Source organism: Odocoileus virginianus, chromosome 15 (assembly GCF_023699985.2).
Source record: "Odocoileus virginianus isolate 20LAN1187 ecotype Illinois chromosome 15, Ovbor_1.2, whole genome shotgun sequence".
Lineage (NCBI taxonomy): Eukaryota > Metazoa > Chordata > Mammalia > Artiodactyla > Cervidae > Odocoileus > Odocoileus virginianus.
In genome coordinates this window covers 32,518,189-32,540,563 of record NC_069688.1, presented here as the reverse complement: position 1 = coordinate 32,540,563, position 22,375 = coordinate 32,518,189, and the positions used below count along the sequence as shown (strand labels likewise).

General features: G+C 39.9%; 1 protein-coding gene across 2 annotated transcripts in view; it reads right to left on the bottom strand.

The window, feature by feature from the left end:
* The window catches only part of SAMD12 (sterile alpha motif domain containing 12), a 499,855-nt gene that overhangs the window by 299,053 nt on the left and 178,427 nt on the right, over nucleotides 1-22,375 (bottom strand). For both annotated transcript variants that reach the window (XM_070477229.1, XM_070477228.1), the window contains exon 3: nucleotides 8,667-8,796. In XM_070477229.1, coding sequence (XP_070333330.1) covers nucleotides 8,667-8,796 — 130 coding nt within the window. The remainder of the gene's footprint in view (nucleotides 1-8,666; nucleotides 8,797-22,375) is intronic.

The following is a 22,375-nucleotide window of genomic DNA, read 5'->3' as shown; positions in this document are numbered from 1 at the left end:
TTTGTATGATTCTGTATTATTTCTGGTGTGAATATATCACGATTTGTTTATCCAGCTTACTCTTGAAGACTTAAGTCTTGTTTAAAATTTTTGTCTGAGTAATGCTGTTTTGAATATGAGCAGACTGGAATTTTTATGAACATATGTTTCCAATTCTCTTGAGTAAATATCTCTGAGTAGAATGGCAGGATCATCTAATAAGTGTATGATTAACTGTCTAAGAAATTCAGCTTTTGCATCAGGTGGCACCATATTTACCCACAACAGTGTACAAGAGATTCAGTTGTTTCATATCTTCAGCAACACTTGGTATTGCCAATCCTTTGGATTTTAGCCATTCTACTGGGCATAAAGTAGATATCTCACTGGGTTCTATTTCCATTTTCCTAATAACACTGCTGAGCATATTTTCACATGCTTATTGGCCATTCTTTTATTTTCCTTGTGAAGTATCCAAATTTGCTGACCTTTATTATTGGGTTGTCTCTGTTTCAGCTAAGCAGTCTTTGGGGGCCTGTAATATGTGCCTCTCTCTCTAAATTACAGGATGGAGATCTGACTCGTGACATCAGCATTTTGGGTCCAAAAATGCCCCTGCTGTTTTTCAGTTTGTCCAACTTTTTTATTTTTATTTTTTTGCCACACTTTATGACTTGTGAAATGCTAGTTCCCAACCAGAGATTGAATTTGGACGCTTGGCAGCGAGAGCTCACTGTCCTAACCACTGGACCACCAGGGAACTCTCTGTGTCGTTTCTCTTGTGGTAAGGATCAGAGTGATGACATCCAAGTTCTTTACATATCAGAGCTAATATTTATGCACCTCATGAGATGATCCATATGACTTCATTTACACTTAATATGCTTAATATAATGAAAAACACTGATTTTAAAAACAGAATCAACCTAGCACTCCTATGTACACATGACCATGATATACTATCCTTTTTGTCTACTGTGAAATTCAACCTGCTTCTATTTTGTCAAGGTTTGTAGGTTTATATTCATGAAGGATATCAGTCTGTACCATACCATTCTTGTAATATCTTTGTCAGATTTTGGTATCAGGATTAGTCTGGTCAAATAAAATGAGTTTGGAAGTACTCCCCCTTTTCTCTATTTTCTGAAAGAATTTGTGAAGGTTTGGTTGCTAATCCTTGACTGTCTTAATTCACTGGAAAAAGACTTCTGTGCTTGCAGCTTTTTCTATGGGAAGTTCTAATTAAAACTTCAACTTACAAAGAGATCTGTGGCTATTTAAATTTTCTAGTTTTCTTGAGTCAGATTTCTTAAGTTATAGTTTTTAAGAAATTATTCCTTTTCATCTAAGTTGTTAAGGATATGGGCACAAACCTGTTCATAATATTTTCTGCTCTTTTAATCATGTAGCAGGTTTAGTGGTATCTCAATTTGTCACTTGATTCTATCTCCCCCTCCCTTGTTCAGTCTATCTAGACATTTATCAATTTTTGTTGAAAAGAATCAATTTTTCCTTTGTTAATCTTCTCTATTGTGTGTGTGCTTGCTGTCTCACTGACTTTAGCTCTTTGAGATTAGTATTCTTCCTAACTTCTTAAGATAAAATTTTAATTCACTGACTTCAAGTCTTGTTTCTTTTCTAATACAGGCATTTCATGCCGTAATTTTCATCTAGGTTCTACTGAGGCTGTACCACAAAAACATGAGAAATATTAATCTCTTTATTGAGTTGGCCAAAAAGTTCGTTTGGGTTTTTCCATAACATCTTACAGAAAAACTCAAATGAACATTTTGGACAACCTGATACTCTCATTCATTTCAAAATATTGTCTATTTTCTTTTGTGATTCCCCCTCCTCCCCCTTCCTTTTCCCATGTTTTCCTTTTCACATGGCTGTGCATTAAGTTTCTAAATATTTACTTCTTGATTATTTTGGAATGATTTCTAACTTACTTCTATTCTGGTCAGATAATGCACCCTGTGCTATGGCAATTTAATAAATTTAATTTACATTTCACTTTAATTAATAAATTTAAATTAAAAAACTGAAAATTTAAAAAACTGACTGAGACTGGTTTGTGCCCAGACATATAGTCCATCATGGTGAATAAGTCTCTTGAACTGCAAGGGTGTAACAGTCTGAAGTTGTTGGGTATAGTATTCTCCCTGGCATGCAGTAGTGGTCCCAGATATCTTGTAAAACAAGTGAATTAACTATGATGTAACAAATAAATAAAATGAGTATTAATAGAAACGGACTGGTCAAGGGGCTAGAATGAAACTACAGTTGACCCCTGAACAATGAGGGTGGTTAATCTATGTTTTATATATATATATAGTCACCCCTTGGCATGTATGGTTTCCCTGCATCTGAGGATTCAATGGACCATGTGGTACTATTGCCATTGAAAAATATCTGTGATGCGTGTAAGTAGACCTGTATAGTTCAAACCCACTTTGTTCAAGGGTCAACTGTATTTAGAGAGAAAGGAGGTCACCAGTGTAACTAAAGATGAGAGGATGACTACAACTGAGAAAGCAAATATTCAGAGGACACAAGGGGAGTCTCATGAAAGTAGAGACAGAAGAGGTTTGTTTGTAGAAGGGAAGAGGAACCTGCTTTCTGTAACAAGAGGCAGAAGACAGATGGGATAGAGGGTAAACAATTTTAGGGAAGTTCCATTAGACAATGTAAGGCTTCTCAGTATAGCAGCAGCAAGACCTTTACTAGAAGAAAGGTCTTCTACTTACTTTCTTCTTTATGAAGAAAGGATGTGGGAGGAGGCATTTGGGGATGGTCACTTAACAGACCACTGTGATGAAGGAAAGGCCAGGGGAAGGTACCATGGCTCCATGAAGGCCTGGCAAGAGAATCTGTATTGACGGCTTTATTCAGCAAAGGTTTCTAGCCCAGGAACTAAATGGGATCTAAGGATGGGTTTCAGCTAAACCTCTTCAAAACTTCCTAATAATTAAAATTTTCAACTATCAACTCAACATCACACGTCCTATCACAGAGTTTATCTTGGGAGGTAAAGGATGGGTTACTGAACCCAGATGAGGAAGAGTAAGAAAAGCTTTTGTAGGAGGTGGTATCTGAACTAAAGCTGGAAAGGAAGCTGGAAATCATCCAGAGAAAGGGGTGTGTTCATCTAAAGACCTAAATGACACTCTCAGAAAAGCTTTATTAGGAATGAAGCTGATATTTTGATCTCCATTCATATTTTTCATTGAAAGTGGTAGTTTTAAACTGATCCTATGAAATATCAGATGACTTCTGAAGTCCCTTTCAACATTCAGAACTCTATTATCCTGAATCATCAAGACAACCAAACTCAGCACCCTTGCTTTAAGAATGCTGAAGAAAAAAAAAAAAAGAATGCTGAGGAATACAGAGGTAACATTACTAAGCTTTCTATCAAAGAAGAATAAGTGCTGTTATTGGAAAATTAATTTATGGGAAACTCATACCCTGATGATGTCAAAACTTTACAGAGCAGAAATAAAATGCTGCTTGAGATTCAATTAAAAAATGTAGAGCAATTCATACCAAAGAGAAATATAACATACAAACATGCAAAAGGAGAACACACTACCCAGACCGAAATCCAATAAACATGAGAAAATGTGTAGATGCAGATGAGGCTGTGAGGTGGTTCAACAAGCCCACATTTTACTGGGATATACTGGGTTCTACAAAGTACTCTTCTCACCGGTACAGCATGTAAAATAATTACTCCACTTCTCTTGATACTTGTTAACTGCACACCCCATTGGCCTGGATGGGTAACTAACCATAATGAAAGACTAGGAAGAGCACGGCAGAAGGTTAGCAAATGCACAGAGTCTACAACCTAAAGGTCTGGGCTTCCTTTGTGGCTCAGCTGGTAAAGAATCTGCCTGCAATATGGGAGACCTGGGTTTGATCCCTGGGTTGGAAAGATCCCTTGGAGAAGGGAAAGGCTACCCACTCCAGTATTCTGGCCTGGAGAATTCCATGGACAGTCCATGGGGTCGCAAATAGTTGGACACAACTGAGTGACTTTCACTTTCACTTCACTTTATTCAATAGCATAAGGAGAACTGCCAAATTTCAGGATGCTACATCCCAGGGGAATATTCTACAAAGGGGGATGAGGTACAAATGGGCAGTGGCTGAGGTACGAATGGGCAGTGGCTGAAGCACAAAAAGAACCAGAAATAGTCACTGATTTTGGAGGAGGCCATTGAGAAATATGACAAATCAATACTAACCATCTGATGGGGACATTTACATAGTAAGCATTTATTCCTGCAGACATCTAAAGGATTTCCATCACTGTTCCACGAAGCAGGTCATGTGGAAAGCTTTTACACATTTAAAATAGTTTTTAAAAACACACTGTGTATTTTGGGGCACTCTGAGTGCCTCACCCATTAAAATAGGTCTTTAAAGTTGGAAGGAGAAAGAACCCTTTATAGACGGAGGGCTTGATGCTGAAGGAAATGAGTTGACTTTAGCGACCACCACAGGAAGAATACTAGGCACAGCTAGAGGCTGAAATCGCCTCAAACCTGAAAAGACTCTTAACTGTGCTTAAAAGAGAATCTGAAAGTTGCCTGTGAGCTTACACCTGGCCCCAGTTGAGCTTCCTCATCAGCATTCCAAGCCCTGCCTCGGAAAGCTGGGGAAAAGAATCTTGCAAGCACAGGAAAATAGACAAATTTCTTTCCTTCAAGCCTAATCTGATGATTTAAATCTATCCAGCCTAATGCCTCTCAGGTGTTCTAACCATCTTATGCCTGTTAAGAGCGCTTCTGCAGGGAGTTACTACCACTAGTAGCGTCTCTTCTGATTAAACACATCTGCCACAAAATAGCAGGTGCCTTCTGGACATAGTGAAATTCGCAGAAATCCTAATAGGAAATTTGCAAGAGGTTTTGAAGGCTGGTGTGTGAAAACATATTTAAGTTTTCTCAGACTTTGGAGAAACAGGGTGGGAGAAGTTTGTTTAACATTTAATGTCTTTTAAATAAAGGCAGCCCTTTGAGCCCCTGAGCCACCAGGGAAGCCCCCGTGGACTGTAGCCCACCAGGCTCCTCTGTCCACGGAATTTTCCAGACCAGAACACTGGAGAGGGTAGCCACTCCCTTCACCCAGAGCTCTTTCCAACCCAGGTATTGAACCTGGGTCTCCCGTACTGCAGGCTGATTCTTTGGCATCTGAGTTACCAGGGAAGCCTCAGACAGAGGCATCAGAAAGATATTAAGATAGTGGAGTTGTTGGCTAAAATCAGTTTTAAAAAATGAAACAATTAACAAGGTTAAAGGATAATTTTCAAAAGTGTTAAAAGCATGACTTTCCTGGAACACAAAAATCAACACATGTTTAAGATTCTGTGGAAACGGAAAAGATTTTACAACCAACTCAAAGGAGATCCAAACAGCAGACACGTTTTTAGATCAGGAGTGATGTGAACGTGTAAAGGGGTGGCAAAATGCACCTTTTCCACCGTGGACTGTGAAGTCAACTGCACCTCTGTGGGACAGAATTTATACACCTACAACAGAAATTATTTTATACTCTGCTATCAGTTTCCTACAACTTACAGAGTTGTAAAACAGCTTTGTAGAATCAGAATTAGATAACCTGGAATGATGTGCTATTGAGGATGCATAGTTTTCTATGGAGGCACAATTTTTTTCCCTACACAGATCACTGCTCATTTTATTTATTGCTGTATTCCCCAAACCTGGAACAGGGTAGATGCTCCATAAATACTTGCTAAACAGATAAATGTCTACTATGTATCAGGCATAAAGCTAAAGCCTTCACATGCATCATCCCCTTTAATCTTCCCAACAACCTTTTAAGATAAATATTATTCTCATATCACTACCTTGAAACTAGCTTGTGTGGTGCTGCACAGTTATTACTTGCCAGAGGTCGAGGGGTGGAGAGCGGGGTAGAGGCAGGTGGAGAAGGAGGATTTGCCTCAGGATCATAATCAGAAAACCCGTCTTTTTTTTTCTTTTTCTTCCTTATTCTTTCCTCTATTCAACACACCTTTTAAATTTATCATTATGGTATCATGTGCCTCTAAATTAGGGGATTGTTTATATGTTACAGAGATATAGACATGATTCCTTGATGAGCTTGATACTGGAGATCCTGGCTTTAAGAAAAGTAAATGAACAGCATTACTCAGGAGAATCTAACCATAAATAAGAGACATATGAACATCATTATTGTGGCCTTGCAAATAAGAACTGGAGAAGGCAATGGCACCCCACTCCAGTACTCTTGCCTGGAACATCCCATGGATGGAGGAGCCTGGTAGGCTGCAGTCCATGGGGTCACTAAGAGTTGGACACGACTGAGCGGTTTCACTTTCACTTTTCACTTTCATGCATTGGAGAAGGAAATGGCAACCCACTCCAGTGTTCTTGCCTGGAGAATCCCAGGGATGGGGGAGCCTGGTGGGCTGCTATCTCTGGGGTCACACAGAGTCAGACACAACTGAAGCGATTTCGCAGCAGCAGCAGCAGACAAGAACAGAATATTACCAGCCCAGATCCCAACCCCCATCCTTAGGTGCACATTACAATGTTTAGGATAATAAAGATGGATGAATTCAGCAGTGTTTACGGGTGTGGTTTGTTTTCATAGAAGGCAGAGCAGCACTGGGGAAGACAGCAGTGGCTAGCATTTACTGTGTGATTACTGTGACCATGAAGGACTTCCACAGCAACACTTTGAGGCAGGTACTACCATCAGCTCCTGTTTATGGATAAAGAAAGCCAAAGTAACCAAGTCACCTTCACAGAATCACACCGCTAAGCTGCAAGTCTGGGCACTGACCTGGGACGTGTAACTACCACCCAACCCTCACTCTAAGACACTCTACAGACTGCATCAGTTGTTGACGTTTTCTCTGCCATCATGTCTTGATTTTTCACAACCCTCCTTGCCTAGGTTTATCAGAGTCTACAAGGGCACTAGGATTCCTAGAGCTTCCAGCACCACAGGGCTGGTAACTGCAGGCTGGCTTAAGTCCGGAGAGCTATCTTCTGGCCACTTGGCACCTGTGATCATTTGGGTAGTTTACATTCACCCTTGGAGAGGCAGGGGTCAGAGATCAGGGGACAAAAGTAGTCTGTCTCAAACAGATGAATGTCAAAAAGATGTGTGCCAAATGTTAATCTGAAATCATTCTCTCTTAAGTCCCCAATAATCCCCTGCTTTCTTTGCTTGCCAGAAAACAGGCTGCCCTCAGAATGAAGTAGTAGTATGATTTTAGATATATCCAGATGAGTTTTGACATGAAGAATAGGTATGCAGGTGTCTATAAATCGTCAGTGGTTTATTATACCATTTCGTTTAATCTTCAAAACAACTCTCTGAAACAGGTATTATTATTATTATCTCCATTCAGGAGATGAATAAGTGAGGTTGAATAACTTGCCTAGGTTAAAGAGTTTGACCAAAATCCCAAGAAGTTTGAGATCTACCAACAGAGGTGTCTACGGAGACCAAAAGCAATATGACAGCTGTTTGCAACACGCCACTTAGCATAAAGCCTTTGTAAGTGGTGTCATTTACTTCATAAGCACTGAAGCATGAGATCTTTATTTCTGAGAGGTATAATGCTCACCCTCTTCAAACCACTGTAAATGCTTACCCTTCCCTCAAGGGTATCACAGAATTCCTACCCCTAATAAAAGGTAGCACTACTTTCAAATACATAATGAAAAAAGGCTTTGCTATTACTATCAGACAAACATTAAGAAAGATCTCTGGTGGCTCAGATGGTAAAGAATCTGCCTGCAATGCAGGAGATCTGGGTTCGATCCCTGGGTCAGGAAGATCCTCTGGAGAAAGGCATGGTAACCAACTCCAGTATTCTTGCCTGGATAATCCCATGGACAGAGAAGCCTGGCGGGCTACAGATCTGGACTGAAATCAGGACTTGTCAACTTTATCCCCCCTGAAGCACAGTTTTGGTGCACAGAACCTGTTTCTCTGGGCTTTCATCACAGAGTTTGAAAAGAGAAGGGTGGGAGGAATGGGTGAGGCCTGCAAAAGACCTCCTGACCCTGATGAGCATTCCTGTGGACCCATCAGCTTCCTCTCACCCACCCCGTTCTCCAGCTGAGAGCCACGACCCTACAGGCGTTTACAGTTCATTATACTGTCGTATTTCCTGCTGCCAAGTGCTTCTCGACCTCCACATACAATACTTAAAGCCCCTTGATCTAAACAGAGGCTTAATTTGTGCTTTGAAGGTATTCATCTCGGGGGCAGTGAGTTAGTATTATTATACTCACTCCAGAATTTTCCCATTCAGAAATCTTTTCTACTGAAAACATCTACCTACGGATCCCGTAACCAAGCTCATTTGAAAGACTTCCTCCCTTTCTTTTCTCAAGGACTGCAACACTCTTATTTTCTCTAGAATCCTCCCACCCCTTAACCCTGATTACCACATACATTTATATTGGACACTCAAAAACCCATGGCTCCCTGTAATAACCACATTTGCTTGTTAAGTTGCAGTGGCGTGCCTGGATCTGGAATTTATCACCCCTTTTAAAGTAAACAAAGGCCAGAAAACTTCAGCAGGAAGATGCTTTTTCATTGTGAGGGTGTGGGAAAGGCCATCGAGATGGGGAGAGGGACTGAGTTATTTCGGATACTGCATACTTTACCAGTTATGTCGTGCTGTCTGAATGACTCACTGTAGATCTGATACTGATTCGGACAATGTTTCTTCAGCCACTTGCAGACATCCTGCTGGGTCCACAGGGCCACTGGTTTTGACAGCTTCACCGTAGCTGACTGTAAATAAAGAAGGAAAAGAAGGTCTGTTAACACCAGTCCCATGCCTAGAGAGGCACTACTGTTGGAAGTCCTGTAGTGTGGTAAAGCAGGGGTCCCCAAGCTCCAGACCACACAGCAGCACCTCCTGTCAGATCAGCAGCAGCATTAGCTTAGAAACAAAGTGCACAATAAAAGTGATGCACTTGAATCATCCAGAAACCATCCCCGCCCAACCCTGGTCTGTAGGAAAATTATCTTCCTTGAAATGTGTCCCTGGTATCAAAAACATTGGGGATCACTGTCAAAGCGACAGGCTGGATTCCCTGAAGATACATATCTGACTCTTGTCCTCCTTTAACGGTCTTCATACCCCTGAAAACGAGGAAGAAAAGGTCCAGGTGGAGAAAGCCATGAAAATGACACCCATCCTCGAGTTCTCTCTGTTGGGGAAAGTCCCCAGGAAGCAGGGTTTTCTGATGACTATTCTCACAACAAGACAACCGGATTGCTAAGTAACTGATTAAATTTTGGGGGTGAAACAACCTTTCTTCATATTCTAAGACAGTGTTGATTTTTCACTATCCTCCAGTATCTCTAGGACCTAGGATAACTGGCCCCAGCAGGTGCTAATACTTATTTTAGGAACATTATAGGATTTAGATACTTGTATACTAAGAAGTATGCAGGTGGGCCTGGGAGCTCTGGATGTAGGGTGGTCCTCTAAAGTCTAGGAATTAATTATGCACAGTAGGTAAGGGAGAAAGTCAATTCCACCAGCATGTGGGAATGGTAATAAGATAATGGCTGTAGCTAGACTCCATGTAGAAGCCAACCAGCTGAGGTCTTTTACTGTTCACTGGCTCTTTCAGGGAGGTTTATGAAACAAAACAGAGAGGTGGGCGAATGCCAGGTTACAAGTACGTTCACTCATTAACAATCACCAATGGTGTTAGAGGCCCATCTTCCTCACAGACCTCAGGAACTTTTGGTTGAGGGGAGATGGAAGCTTAACTAGCTATAGCTTTTTTTTTTTTTTTTTTTTTTTTAAATCATTCTGAATCACTGTTTGCATTCTGGATCAGGATTTTTATGTAGGTGGTTCTTTAAAGGATGCTGGATGGTACACAGACCTGGCCTTAAATATTACTGACATGTCTTTCATTTCCCTTTACACTTTCAGATTATGGCAAGGGGAGAGCCTTGATTTTGTATAAGTGTTATTTAATACATCTAATATCTTACAACACACACTGACATGATCTTTGACAAAAAATAGGGCTTCCTTCAGCCTCAAAACTGTCATCAGAAAGCAGAATTGTCATCTAGCACATAATAACTGCTCTGCTTTATTTTTTTTTTATATTTAAGGTTATCCTAAATCTTTGCTTTTAAAACAAATTTGAGTTAAAAAAAACCTGGGTCATTATTTGCAATTGCCAAGATACAGAAGCAGATTAATGGATAAAGAAGATGTGTATACATATACACACATACACAGAAATAGACAGATCCATACACATACACATACAATGGAATACTACTCAGTCATAAAAAATAACGAAAATTTGCCATTTGCAGCAGCACAGATAAACATTGAGGGCATTATGCTAAGTGAAATAAGTCAGAAAGAGAAACACAAATACTTTCTCTTATCACTAGATATCACTTATAGGTAGAATCTAAAAATAAAACAAACTTGTGGCTGTAATGGCAAAGAAGCAGGCTCACAGATGTAGAGAACAACTCAGTAGTTACCAGCGGAGACAGCAAAGAGGGCAGGAGCAATATAGGGGTGGGGAGGAAGAGGTACAAACTAATAGGTATAAAATAAGAAACAAGGATATATGGTACAACATGGGGAACGTAGCCCATATTTTATAACAACTATAGAAGGAGAATAATCTCTAAAAATTGTGAATCACTCTATTATACACCTGTAACTTATGATACTGTACATCAACTCCAATAAAAAACAGGTCAATTTCAAGAAAAAATTAAGGAAACAATAATACAGATGGTAACAGTGAAAACAGAGGATAATTCAAGTTTAGAAAACTGTTCAGGTGTTATTTTTTTTAGTATATTTCCAACTGCATGATTCTTTGGGCCATCACTTAAAATCACAAAACATATATCAATTTTTGCTTTGTGCTGTGGTAAGTTTTTTCTTTCACTCTTAAGAGTGGCAGAATCCATTTTTCCAAAGATGATTTTCCATGTGCACATACATGTACATACGCACATACATATCTGCTTTTCATTTATTGTGACTGGCATGCCTCCACTGATATTTGGGGTTAATGGTCCCTCCCCCTGAACTCTGACAGGGATCACAGGGAGCCAGGCCATGGAATATAGTGGGATTGATTCTATCTGTGACTTCTGAGACTACATCATGAAAGAGATACAGCTTCTACCTGGCTCAACCTCTCTGGCACTCACCTTTGAAACCCAGACACTATATTGTGAGGAAGCCCTGACCACATGAAGAGACCAGATATAGGAGTTTTGGCCAATCCCTCAGCATAAGATCTCAGCTGACAACCATCAGACAAATGAGTAGACAAGCTGCAGATTATTCCAGCCACCAGGAATCAAATCTTTTAGTTCAAACTCCCAGATACCCTGATGCAGAAAGAAATCAATCACTGACCCATATAATCCACAAAGAACATATACAGTTCTTCCACCACTGTGCTGGGGTAATGGCAACCTTAGCAACTGAAATACTCAGAACAGAACTGTGACAACTGAGCTTCCCAGAGAGCCCTGAACTTAACAGATGCTCTACAGAGCCATAATGAATTAATGACACCGTTCTCATCGAGTCTGAGGGCATAGTCCTGCCTTGCTACTTAATCAGCAGTGGATTGGAAGTCCAGCCCTTTCTTCTCTAGCCCCACTGTGTGCTGCTCATGTGGCCCCTAATTAATCTCGTCTGCCTCTTCCTTCCACTCCACAGCCTCTGGGCGCAGACAGGAAGCCCTTTTCCCTCCAATCAACCAGATCAACTGTTTTCCTAATTTTGATGAGAAAGAAGGGCCTCTGGCACGGATAGAGCAAATGAGCTAATGTTTTCTTGTTGTTTAGTTTTTTCCTTTCCGCCCGTCATCGCCTTTCCCTCACATGATTAAGAAACCAGAGATTTGGCTCTTTTAGCTAGAAATGAACTTCCCACCATGTTCCACAAGTCAGCACCTCTGAATCTGGCTCCTTCCTGCTCTAAAAAGTTTCCTTCAGATTAGCTGAATGAGTTCATAGCTGACACATCATTGCCCTGAAACCCCTAGCAAGTTTCTTGCAAGTAAAGCTAATCAAATCTTTTGAAAACGCCTATAAACCAGTCACAGAAGGCTGTAAATTAGGAAGGGAGAAGCAGGAGGGTAAAACTGCTTACATATCAATATACCAAACTTCCTGGGAGGTTATTCTTTTACTTGCTCACTTCCTAGGGAATGAAGTACCCTCAGCACCAAGACAAGCCCCATCAACTGGAGATTCAGAAGGAGATGAATCCAAACATCCCAAGTCAATGCAGAATACACCCTCACCAGCCCATCATGTATGCTTGTGGGATAAATTTCCTTTTAATATAAATCCAGGTGCTCTGAGGCTAACACTCCAGGTGTGGCCTTGATTTGCCTTCACCCTATATTTTTAGTTCTTGTTTAGTCATTAAGTTTTGTTCGACTCTTTGTGACCCCATGGACTGTAGCCTGCTAGGTTCTTCTGTCCATGGGATTTCCCCAGCAATAATACTGGAGTGGGTTACCATTTCCTTCTCCAGGGTATTTTCCCAATGCAGAGATTGAATGCACATCTCCTACAGTGGCAGGCTAATTCCTTACCATTGAACCACCAGGGAAGCCCACACTCTTATCCTACTCTGCAGTAATTTGATGTTACCTGCTTAGATGGTAAAACTTCAGGCATACATTTTTAAGATTATATGAGCCTACGGGGATATGCCTCCCTGTAAACAGGCATAACAGATACACTGGGGAGGGACAGAGATTCTTACTGTTAATAAGCCCTGTTTGTCTCTTACTCAGATAGTGATGTAAGTGTTGGCCCCATTTAACTGACTCAGCCTTGGCTCTACTCTGAACGTATTAGTTGGCTACATGTTAACTTGTGAAGAGCCATTGTGACTCCCACTGCCCTGGTCTGCAGCTGGCTTCTCCATTCTCAGAGCAGACTTTTGTTTGTTTTGCTTCAACTTTTCCTGGTGGAGCAGCCCAGGTCAACTTCCACTCCTCCTGCATTATGATGCCCCTAATAGCAACCAAGCTTGGGGAGTCAATGCCATCACCTGATTTCTTTAAGAGCTGAGACTTCATTTCTCTGCGAAATCTGGAACAGCAAACGTGTGTCAGACACGCATCAGTCTATTCAATAGTCACATTGTCCCACTGGGAGATATAGAGCTGTCCAGTCTTCATGGTGTTACTTCCTTGCCCCTCCCACCCAACAGGCATGCCTCTCTCTACACGCAACATTAGATAATTTTCTTGAATATGCTGTATTTCCCCTCACAGGAAGAGTCTAAACCAAAATAACAGTTCATAAAACAAAGAGAGAGTATTTCATATTTATTAGAAAGTAATTAAAAAAAAAAATCTTGCCCAAGGCAAACATTAGAAAAAACACCTGCCCCATTTCTTTCTCCATGCTCAGGAGGTCTGCTGCATCATACTCTGATTTGCAGCCCTGGAGATAATTTTGGTTTATTCTGCTGCCCTGAAAGAGGCCGGAGGCAGTTTGTTATCTTAAACCCTAGGCACTGGACGCCATGCAGAATTCCAGGCATTTCTTTCTGAATTGGTCCTGGCCTTTCTATAGACAATGTGAATGTGCATTTCAGACGCTGTCACTTTCTGTTTTATAGACACCTCACTTTATGCAAAAGACACATGACATTTCTGAAAGTCCTTTAAAAGGACTTTTAAAGAAAGTTGTCTGCAAATTATTTTTTGCAAGAAATTCTCATTTTAATTTTGCTTTAATCCATAATTTCAACTATGTTTTCCTATTTTCTGATTTGCATTTAATTGGAAAAGATCCTTTTGTTTTTTTAAGAAATTTGTTCATTTATTGGCTGTGTTGGATCTCCGTTGCTGCACAGGCTTTCTCTAGTTGTGGTGAGTGGGGGTTACTCTCTCGTTGTGGTGCATGGGGTTCTCATTGCAGTAGCTTCTCTTGTTGCAGAGCATGGACTCTAGAGCATGCAGTCTTTGCTAGTTGTGGCACATCGGCCTAGCTGCCCCATGGCATGTGGGATCTTCCTGGACCAGGGATCGAACCCATATCCCCTGAATTGGCAGACAGACTCTTAACCACTGGACCTCCGGGGAAGTTCTAGAAAAAATTCTTAAGTTATATGTTGTTTAAGGTAAACTTGTGACATTTCTGCTAAATAATAAAAACTGCTTTAAAGGAGTTTGATATTGAAAGAACAAGTTACAAAATACTTTTAAAGCTAAATTTTATCTTATAATTCAGTTATCCTTTATTTGTTTTAAAATATAAATTCTTTTTTTTTAATTTACTGGGTTTTGATTTATAAAAGAATGCTGAAATTTTAAGCCCCCAATGGCTGTGCAAACTCTTAATGAGTTCAGCTTAGATGAAGCCCAGTGGGTTGATTGGAAAAATTAGAGAAAGCAAAGACTGTTTACTGCCATTGGCAGGACAAAGAAAGCTTTATGGCCAAATGTCAGAAAGTGGTAAACATACTTGCTTATAATGAGATGCTGCAGGTATTTGTAAACTCTAAAATTGCTTCTTCCTCTCTTACCATCTTGTAATGTCTTTTCTTTAGCTTCAGATCTTCTCTTTTATCATCTTCCATTGTGTAATCTTACTCAAGATTTGAGAAAGGAAGGAAGAGAGGGGAGGAGGGACGGACATGTATACTCACACAATAACCCATTAATGTCTGTTCTAGCAGTTTTTATGCTCATTTACCAAACAAGTGCCTTTAGTTATCAAGAAGGATGGGCTAGTTTACAGAATACTTGGCATTTAAATTAAGTAATTTTTAAGTACTAATAATGCCCTCTTTGGCCACCTTTACTCTTTCAAGGGAAAAATGTGATTAGACAAATTTTAAAAGGTATCTCTTCTATTATATTTTATCCCCCGGGTAGTTTATGGGATCCGCTAGGTCCTTCTCAGGTTTAAACCAAAATATCTTATGGGAATGAAGCTCTTAAACATCTGTCTCCCCAAGAGAAGATATTTCACTGCTAGAAAGTTTCCAGGTAAAAGTCAAACATTTTTCCTCTTGAATGAATGAAAGATTCATTTCATTCACATTTTCCAACATTGACCACTGCTTCAGTTATCACCTGAATCACTGTATGCTTTCTAATTGTGGTGCTCATGTCTTCTGAGCAGTGTAACACCTCGAACTAGCAGTAGCGGCTACGCAACTTCAGTCATTTTTTCCAAGTATACGGTGTGGCATTGACTAATTCCTTCAACAGCTCTTCATGGGGCATCTGTTTCAGACCTGTTACTTTCCAGTCTCCTCCACCAGGTATTGTAGCTTGTTACTATTCCCTTCACAAGGTAGTGTCCTAAATGTGGTGACTACAAAAATGAAATGTGTTATTAAGTCTAAACCTTCATTATTACTTAGTCATATCAATGACTTGTACTGAACTTAGGGGAAAGTTCTAAAACTTTGCATCTTCTTTAAATGATTTCTGTCAAATTAGCATTCTTCTGATACTGAAGCAGATTTTTTATCAACATTAATTTTGCAGGTTTCAGGCCATCATTTGAGATCCTTATTAAATAGGGCATTTGGTTATTCTCCCATATCTGCACCATCCATGAAAAGAAAAGGTATTTGAGGTCTTCAATAACTTTAAAAAGTATACCAGGGTCCTGGAACTAAAAGCTTGAGAATCACTATTCTAAGGCATCATCATGGTGGTGCCATTAAAGAAAAAAAAGAAAAAGATGTTTGGCCTGAGATAGTTGTTTTCCTTTAACTTGTCCATATTAAATTTTTGATGGCCTTTTTTCCTTCCAAAATGATCTGAACTATAGAAACTGAAAATCTGAAGGAATCTAAATGGTAGGTTCAAGTTTAAACTCAAGGCAAGAGTCCAATCCACTTTAAGACATCTGAAACAGTGGCCAGAAACCTGGATCAGGATAGATATATCAAGGGTGTGTGTGTGTGTATAAACAACCTCACTTGAACAAAGATCAAATGTCAATCCTGTACCTGAAAATAATTACTACATTTTTTTTCCTCTTTTTTTTTGAAGCTACACAGATCTAGAGAAACCTAGATCTGAGAAAACTGCTATCTAGATTCAAGATTCTCTCTGAAAGTTTGCAGCATTAGAAAATGTGTCCTGTGAAAGGTGCTATTATTTCACGTCTATAAGCAGTAGTCTTTTGTATCAAATATATCAAGTGGTTTTTTGTATCAAAGCCAAAGTCAGACCTCCATCATCTTTCTCACTGCTTTTTGAGTCCTACTTTTGGAGCAATTCAAGACAAATTTTACTACCTGCTGGACTTAATTCCAGTTCACACATCACACTGGGGCTCTCCATGGGATCACATGTCTTTTTTTTTTTTTTAATTTTGGTATATGATGAATCCCAAATCATATCTCCAGGCCTAACTTCTCTTCCAACTGTATAACTGATGACTTCACAGTTCTATTTGCAGATCTAGGAAACATTTTCTTTTTTTGATATGCTGAGTTTTTGTTTATTCAAGAAATATTTATAAAGCATTTATTACATGCTTGCCCTGTTATAGTCAATGGGAATAGAGTACTACACAATTGTTTTTTTCTTAACCACACAGAGTTTATGTGTTTACACCTAACCTGATCCCCGCCTCTTCCCTCCTTTCCCTCCACAATTATTTGTTTGTTAGGAAACAGTCTAATTCACTTCGTCTAAAAATGACCTCCTGTTCTTCCTCTCCAGACTGCTGTCTACAGCTCATCTGAGAGAGACAGCCTGCTTCCTGTTGCTGAAATCCTGCATCTTGGATTATTCATGGATGCCTTTCTCTCGTAGTCCATGTCTCATCTATTGGGGAAACTTGAAGGGATCTACCTTCCATTATATGCAGACTCCACTTCTCTTTTCATCACCAACACTGATACAATCATGATTAGAAACACTATTATGCCACATCTAGATTACTTCATCAAGGTACCCAATGCACCTAACAGAGCATTTTGTTTTCCCCCTGCCCTTATTTTAAATCCTTACATGTTCAACACAACCTTGAGCAATCTGAGCACCTAAATCTGTGATACCACCTTCATTACTTTTTTCTAAAACATGCACTTCCACTACACTTTCTTGCTGTTACTCACACACGCCAACTATACTCACTCCTTGTTTTGCCTGAAATGGTCTTCTCCCAGGTAACTACACACAGCTAATTCCCTCACTTCCTTCAAGCCTTTGTTTCAATACTACCTTTCCAATAGTCCTGCCCAATCTCCCCTAATTAAAAATGCAACACTGTCCCCTCCAGCTTCCAGAACTCATTACCTTGTTCCACTGTTTCCATCTCCACAGCAAGTACCAGAGTTAACTTTGTCTTTTGTTTATTACCTGTTTCTTTCCACCAGCTTACAGCCTCCTCAAGGGCAAAGATCATTTTATTTCACAAAGAATCCCACACTTCAGAACAGTGCCTGGCACACAGCACTGATAATTTGTGGAAGGAATGAAAGAAAGGTCTGTCTATCATATATCACAGCTCCTATATCCTTGAGTGTCAGAAAACTGGTTCAAGTCCCAGCTGCACTTTTGACATTCCCAGGTTGGGAGTAAAACAGGCTTTCTTCCGATTAGATTTCTCTCATAGTGAGCCAAAAATGCAAAGGCAGTCTGGCACTATAATTCTTAGCAAGATAGCTCACATCTCTGATCCTCTGTTTTTTTTTTCTTTTTTCTTTTTTGAATGCTACAAAGAGTGATGTAATGAAAGAACTTGGCATGTGGAATCAGGCAGATCTGGATGGAAGGTCAGCTTTGGCATTCACTAGCACTGTGACCTTGGGCAGGTCACTGAACCTTTCTAAAGATGCTCCTCAACATGCTGGAAACAATTCCGACCTTGTCCTTGGTGGAAGGATGAGAAATAGTTTATCTAAATGCTTAAAAGTGTCTGCACACACTATGTTTTCAGGAGAGTTATGGTCATATCTCTTGAAGGGCACCAGGACACCCACCTACTGGATTCTCAGGCCTGATGAGGGGAAGCAATAGTGTGGTGAACACAGTCAGTCTTCGGAATCTGGCTGACTTGAGCTCAGTTACAGGCATTAGGAGTTGGCGTTAGGAGTACCAAGTGGAGATCTGAAGGAAAACAGCTGGTATGAAAGGAGGAAGACGAAAAGGCACTGGTGGAAAAGGTAGATACAGGGGCAGGGAGACGGTGAGCAAATGCAGAAGAAGGACAGAAAGCAAAGATGGAAAAATAAAGATACCAAATTAGGAGACATGAGGAAACGGTCCTCCTTAATTCAGGCTGGCTTTGCTGCAACCACACAAACATCACCTCACACTTTCCAACAATAGGGTCGTGCCATTGGTTTTTCTCCGACTCAGAGTCAGCTCTTCCGTGTCTCCAGGGATAGTCAGACAGAAAGCATCCTAATTTCACACCAAAGATACAGCCTCGATTCCCCAGGCACCTAACTATTTACAAAGGCACATCATCCAGATGTGTAGACTCTATTGCTCACAAGCTGTGAAGCGGATGCTTGCATTTAATGCTGGTTAAGATCTGCTGCATCCCTAGTGTGGGTTACTGGGTATGAATCAGGGTTTCTAACAATAAAACCTCATGGAGGGAATACACAGACATATGCAGGCAGTCAATAGGAAACGAGATCCCTCTGGCGTCCTGGATGGCTGTGACTATCAAGGTCTGCCTTTCCTATCAGCCCAGATTATTGCACCTGTCAAGAGGAACATGAAGGGAGAGGATCACACTGCACTTTGAGCCTGATCATAGTACGGAGGGAAAACCCATCAGTTATCTGTCCAGGTGAGCACACCCTACGGGTCGGTGCAAGAAGCCAGGGCACATGTACACTCCAAGCAAACCCCTGATGGGCAAACCCCTGCATGAATGCCAGATGAACAGAAGCAAAAATGAAACCAAACAGGATGCATAAAAATGGTTGTTGATCATCCTTGTTTCATATTTTCACGAAAATTCCTTTGGAACAACAATGTGGTACATTGATAACAAAAATGTCCTCAGTGCAAAAAAACAAAAAAGACCCTTTGCAATATGATTGGTCCTTAGATTCCCAAGGTAGCACCTATTTATTTATCCATCTCTTAAATATAGGGGTAGGGGAGAAAGGAGGCTGGTGACTTGCTTTGATCAGAAGAACAAGGCAGAGCTGATGATACGTGAGGTCAAGAGATCTTTTGCACTTGGGCCTTCTTCTTGCTCCTCTGAAATTGCTAGAACAGGCCTCGTTAAGTTGGACCAAATTGGGCTTGGGAAAGTGGCAGAGGAGATTAATGCCATTCAAGACATAATATTAGGCACAATTTTATAACAGCATATGGGAGCGAGAATTGTTTTAAGTGCTTTAGATAGATCATCTTTAATCTTTCCAACAACCTACAATCTTTCCAACAATCCACAAAGTAATTATTATTTTCAGTTTATAAAGGAACAGGCTTAGAGGGGTCAAGTAACTCATCCAAGGTCACACTGCTAGTGAATTCAAACTCCATTCTTACTCCACGCTATCACTCTGGCCTGATGAACATAGCGGGAAATGAGGGTTATGATCTCATGTTGGCCTGATGGATGCAGGGACAAAAAGATGTGACATCTTACTGAGGTGCCCAGTGCTAGGCTGCTTCCTTAACCAAATCAATGAAGATAAATCTGATCTGCCTTTGTCCTGAGTATGCCAAGCTTAGAGCTGGAATTGGCACCAGTCATAAGACCCCTAGTCCAGGGCTCCTTATCCTTATTATGGAAGGAGGCACATTTTTTGGTACTGTATGGGAAGGAAGGCAAGGCTCATCTCTGTCTCCCAACTACATCCCCAATAAAATGTGGAGAAAAACATCTCTCTCCATCTTGCAAAACTGTTGTGATGACCAAATGAAATAATCAAAAGGCTAAGTGTTCACTTTGGATGAAAATACAGAAAAAGAGAGGGCCAGTGGGTCTCGGGAAGTTGAGGGCACCATGCTGTTGGCACTCAGGAGAAAACAAAAGCCCTAGGAGAATGTTGCTGCAGCTATATTTAGCAGGGACAGGATGGGGACTTGGTTTTGGAAAGCTTAAAATCTCTACAATCTGTTAGGGTCAGAGCCAGACTATGTAAAGCTTCTAATACTAGTGTTGTCAGGCTTTAAAAGTCAAGCGTATATAAAGGATGGTCATTCTCCAGGCCCATGACTTCTCAGTGGCAGAATAATTTGTTTGTAAGTTCAACTGAGCCACAGGAAACTTAGTTCAATGAGGGCCATTATGGACTAAGTGTCTGTGTCTCCAATACATATGTTGAAGCCTTAACCCTCAGTGTGACTGTATTTAGAGGCAGAGACTTTATGGGAATAATTAAGGTTAAATGAGATCACATGGTGGGGTCTTGATCCCAGAGGATCACTGTCCTTAGAAAAGAAGAGACATCAGAGAGGTCTTTGTAGCGCTCTCCAGGGTGTGGACACAGCAAGAAGGTGGCCCATTTCCAAGCCAGGAAGAGAGCTCTCAACAGAATCTGCATGCTGGCATTCTGATCTTAGACTTCAGCCTCTAGAACTGTGACAACAGAAAGTTCTTTTATTTAAGCTACTCAATTTGATGGTGTTGTATTATGGCAGCCCAAGCTGACTAATACAGGGGTTAATTCTAGTTCAGATAAACTGGCCAGATGGACAAAATAGTCTGACAATCTAAGGCTGATAGAACTCTGAAAACCTTAGTACATAAAAGGGAAGAGAATAAAGTAGAGGTAACATGCATTTTATCACAAAAGCAAAAATACATTTTTCTTGTATATGTACATTTACCTTTTAAGTACTTTCATATAATTAAAGAAAATTTTACTTCAGATTGATCTCATCAACACAATTACCTTTACTGTCATAAACTATTTTCCCATAAACCATGTCTACGCACATATTTTTAAGGCCATATTTCCCTCTGAACAAAAAATCATGTACTTTCACTAGCTTACCAATTTAGGTCGTTTTTACACTTCTATAGTCATCCTGTCTATTTTTAACCTTCTTGTTGCTATCAAGGAAAGCATGCACATTCTTTTTTTTTTAAAAGAAGTTATACAAAAGAGCTTACACTGAAAAACAAAAGTTCCATGTCTTCTCATTGGAAACTATTAGTTCTTCGAAGTTGAACACACACACAGCCTAACTTAAATATCTCCCTTCTCCAATTCCAGTTGCAATTTCCAGGGGCAATCTCTTAATGATTCCTTTTTTCAGTCTCTCTAACTTACCAAATTTAGAGAATTATCTGTAGATTTCTCCATGACAAGGATGAGAAGTTCACACACATAATGCTAGTGTACCTCTTCCTTCCCCTTGGTTTACTCTTTGTATTAGTAACTTTAGCTCTTAATTGGTTATCTTTGTAGCCTTAATATATTTAAATATAGGATTTTCCAAATAAGCCCCTTTACATTTTTTCTATGACTTTTCATTTCTTCCTACATTTTCAATACTTGCTCACCTCCTTCCAAGTCCCACCTCTGTCATCTACAATATTATTTTTATATTGTCATGGTTAATGGTGGATATTTTGCCCTACAACCTCTATCTGTTCTGCTGCATTATGACTGTAGGTAGATTCAAAGTTAAAAAAATCAAGAAGCAGCATTTATCTTATTATGACTGTGTAAATACTGTTCAAATATTGAGCCAATTAGTCTGGTTTGGATTTTTTTCTTGTGTCACATTCTCAGCATTCCAATGTCATATTTGCTGAGAATCTCAAAGAAGCTTCCCAACATGAAAACCAAATACACTTTCTTTTGTTATATGCCAACAGTTGCTTAAACTCATTCCACAATTTCATTTGCTGTTTCCACATATCATCCATACATTTATCAACATTAAGGGCCAATAAAATATGGTTCTATGGGCCGGTCCATCCACTACCTGTTTCTGTATGGTCCACAATCTAATTAATCATAGTTTTTATTTATTTATTTATTTTTTTAGTTTTTATTTTTAAATAGTTAAAATAACCAAAGAGTAGTAATATTTTATGATGGGTAGAAGTTATGTGAAACTCAAACTTCAGTGTCTGTCCATCAAGTTTTACAGGATCTTGGCTATGCCTATCTGCCTTCAGGCTACAAAACTGGAGTGAATGATTTTGACAAAGACCAAATGGCTTGCAAAGTTGAAAATATTTACTATCTGGATCTTCACAGAAAAAAGTGTGCCAACCCTTGTTCTACACATGGGGAGAGATTTTTCTCAATTTCATGTGCCAAATCATCTATGACATTTTAAAATTTATTTCAAAAATTGCATTGTAATTTCCATGGGCTGACTTATTCTCTGATATGTACCTTTTTCACAGTATCCAGGACTTT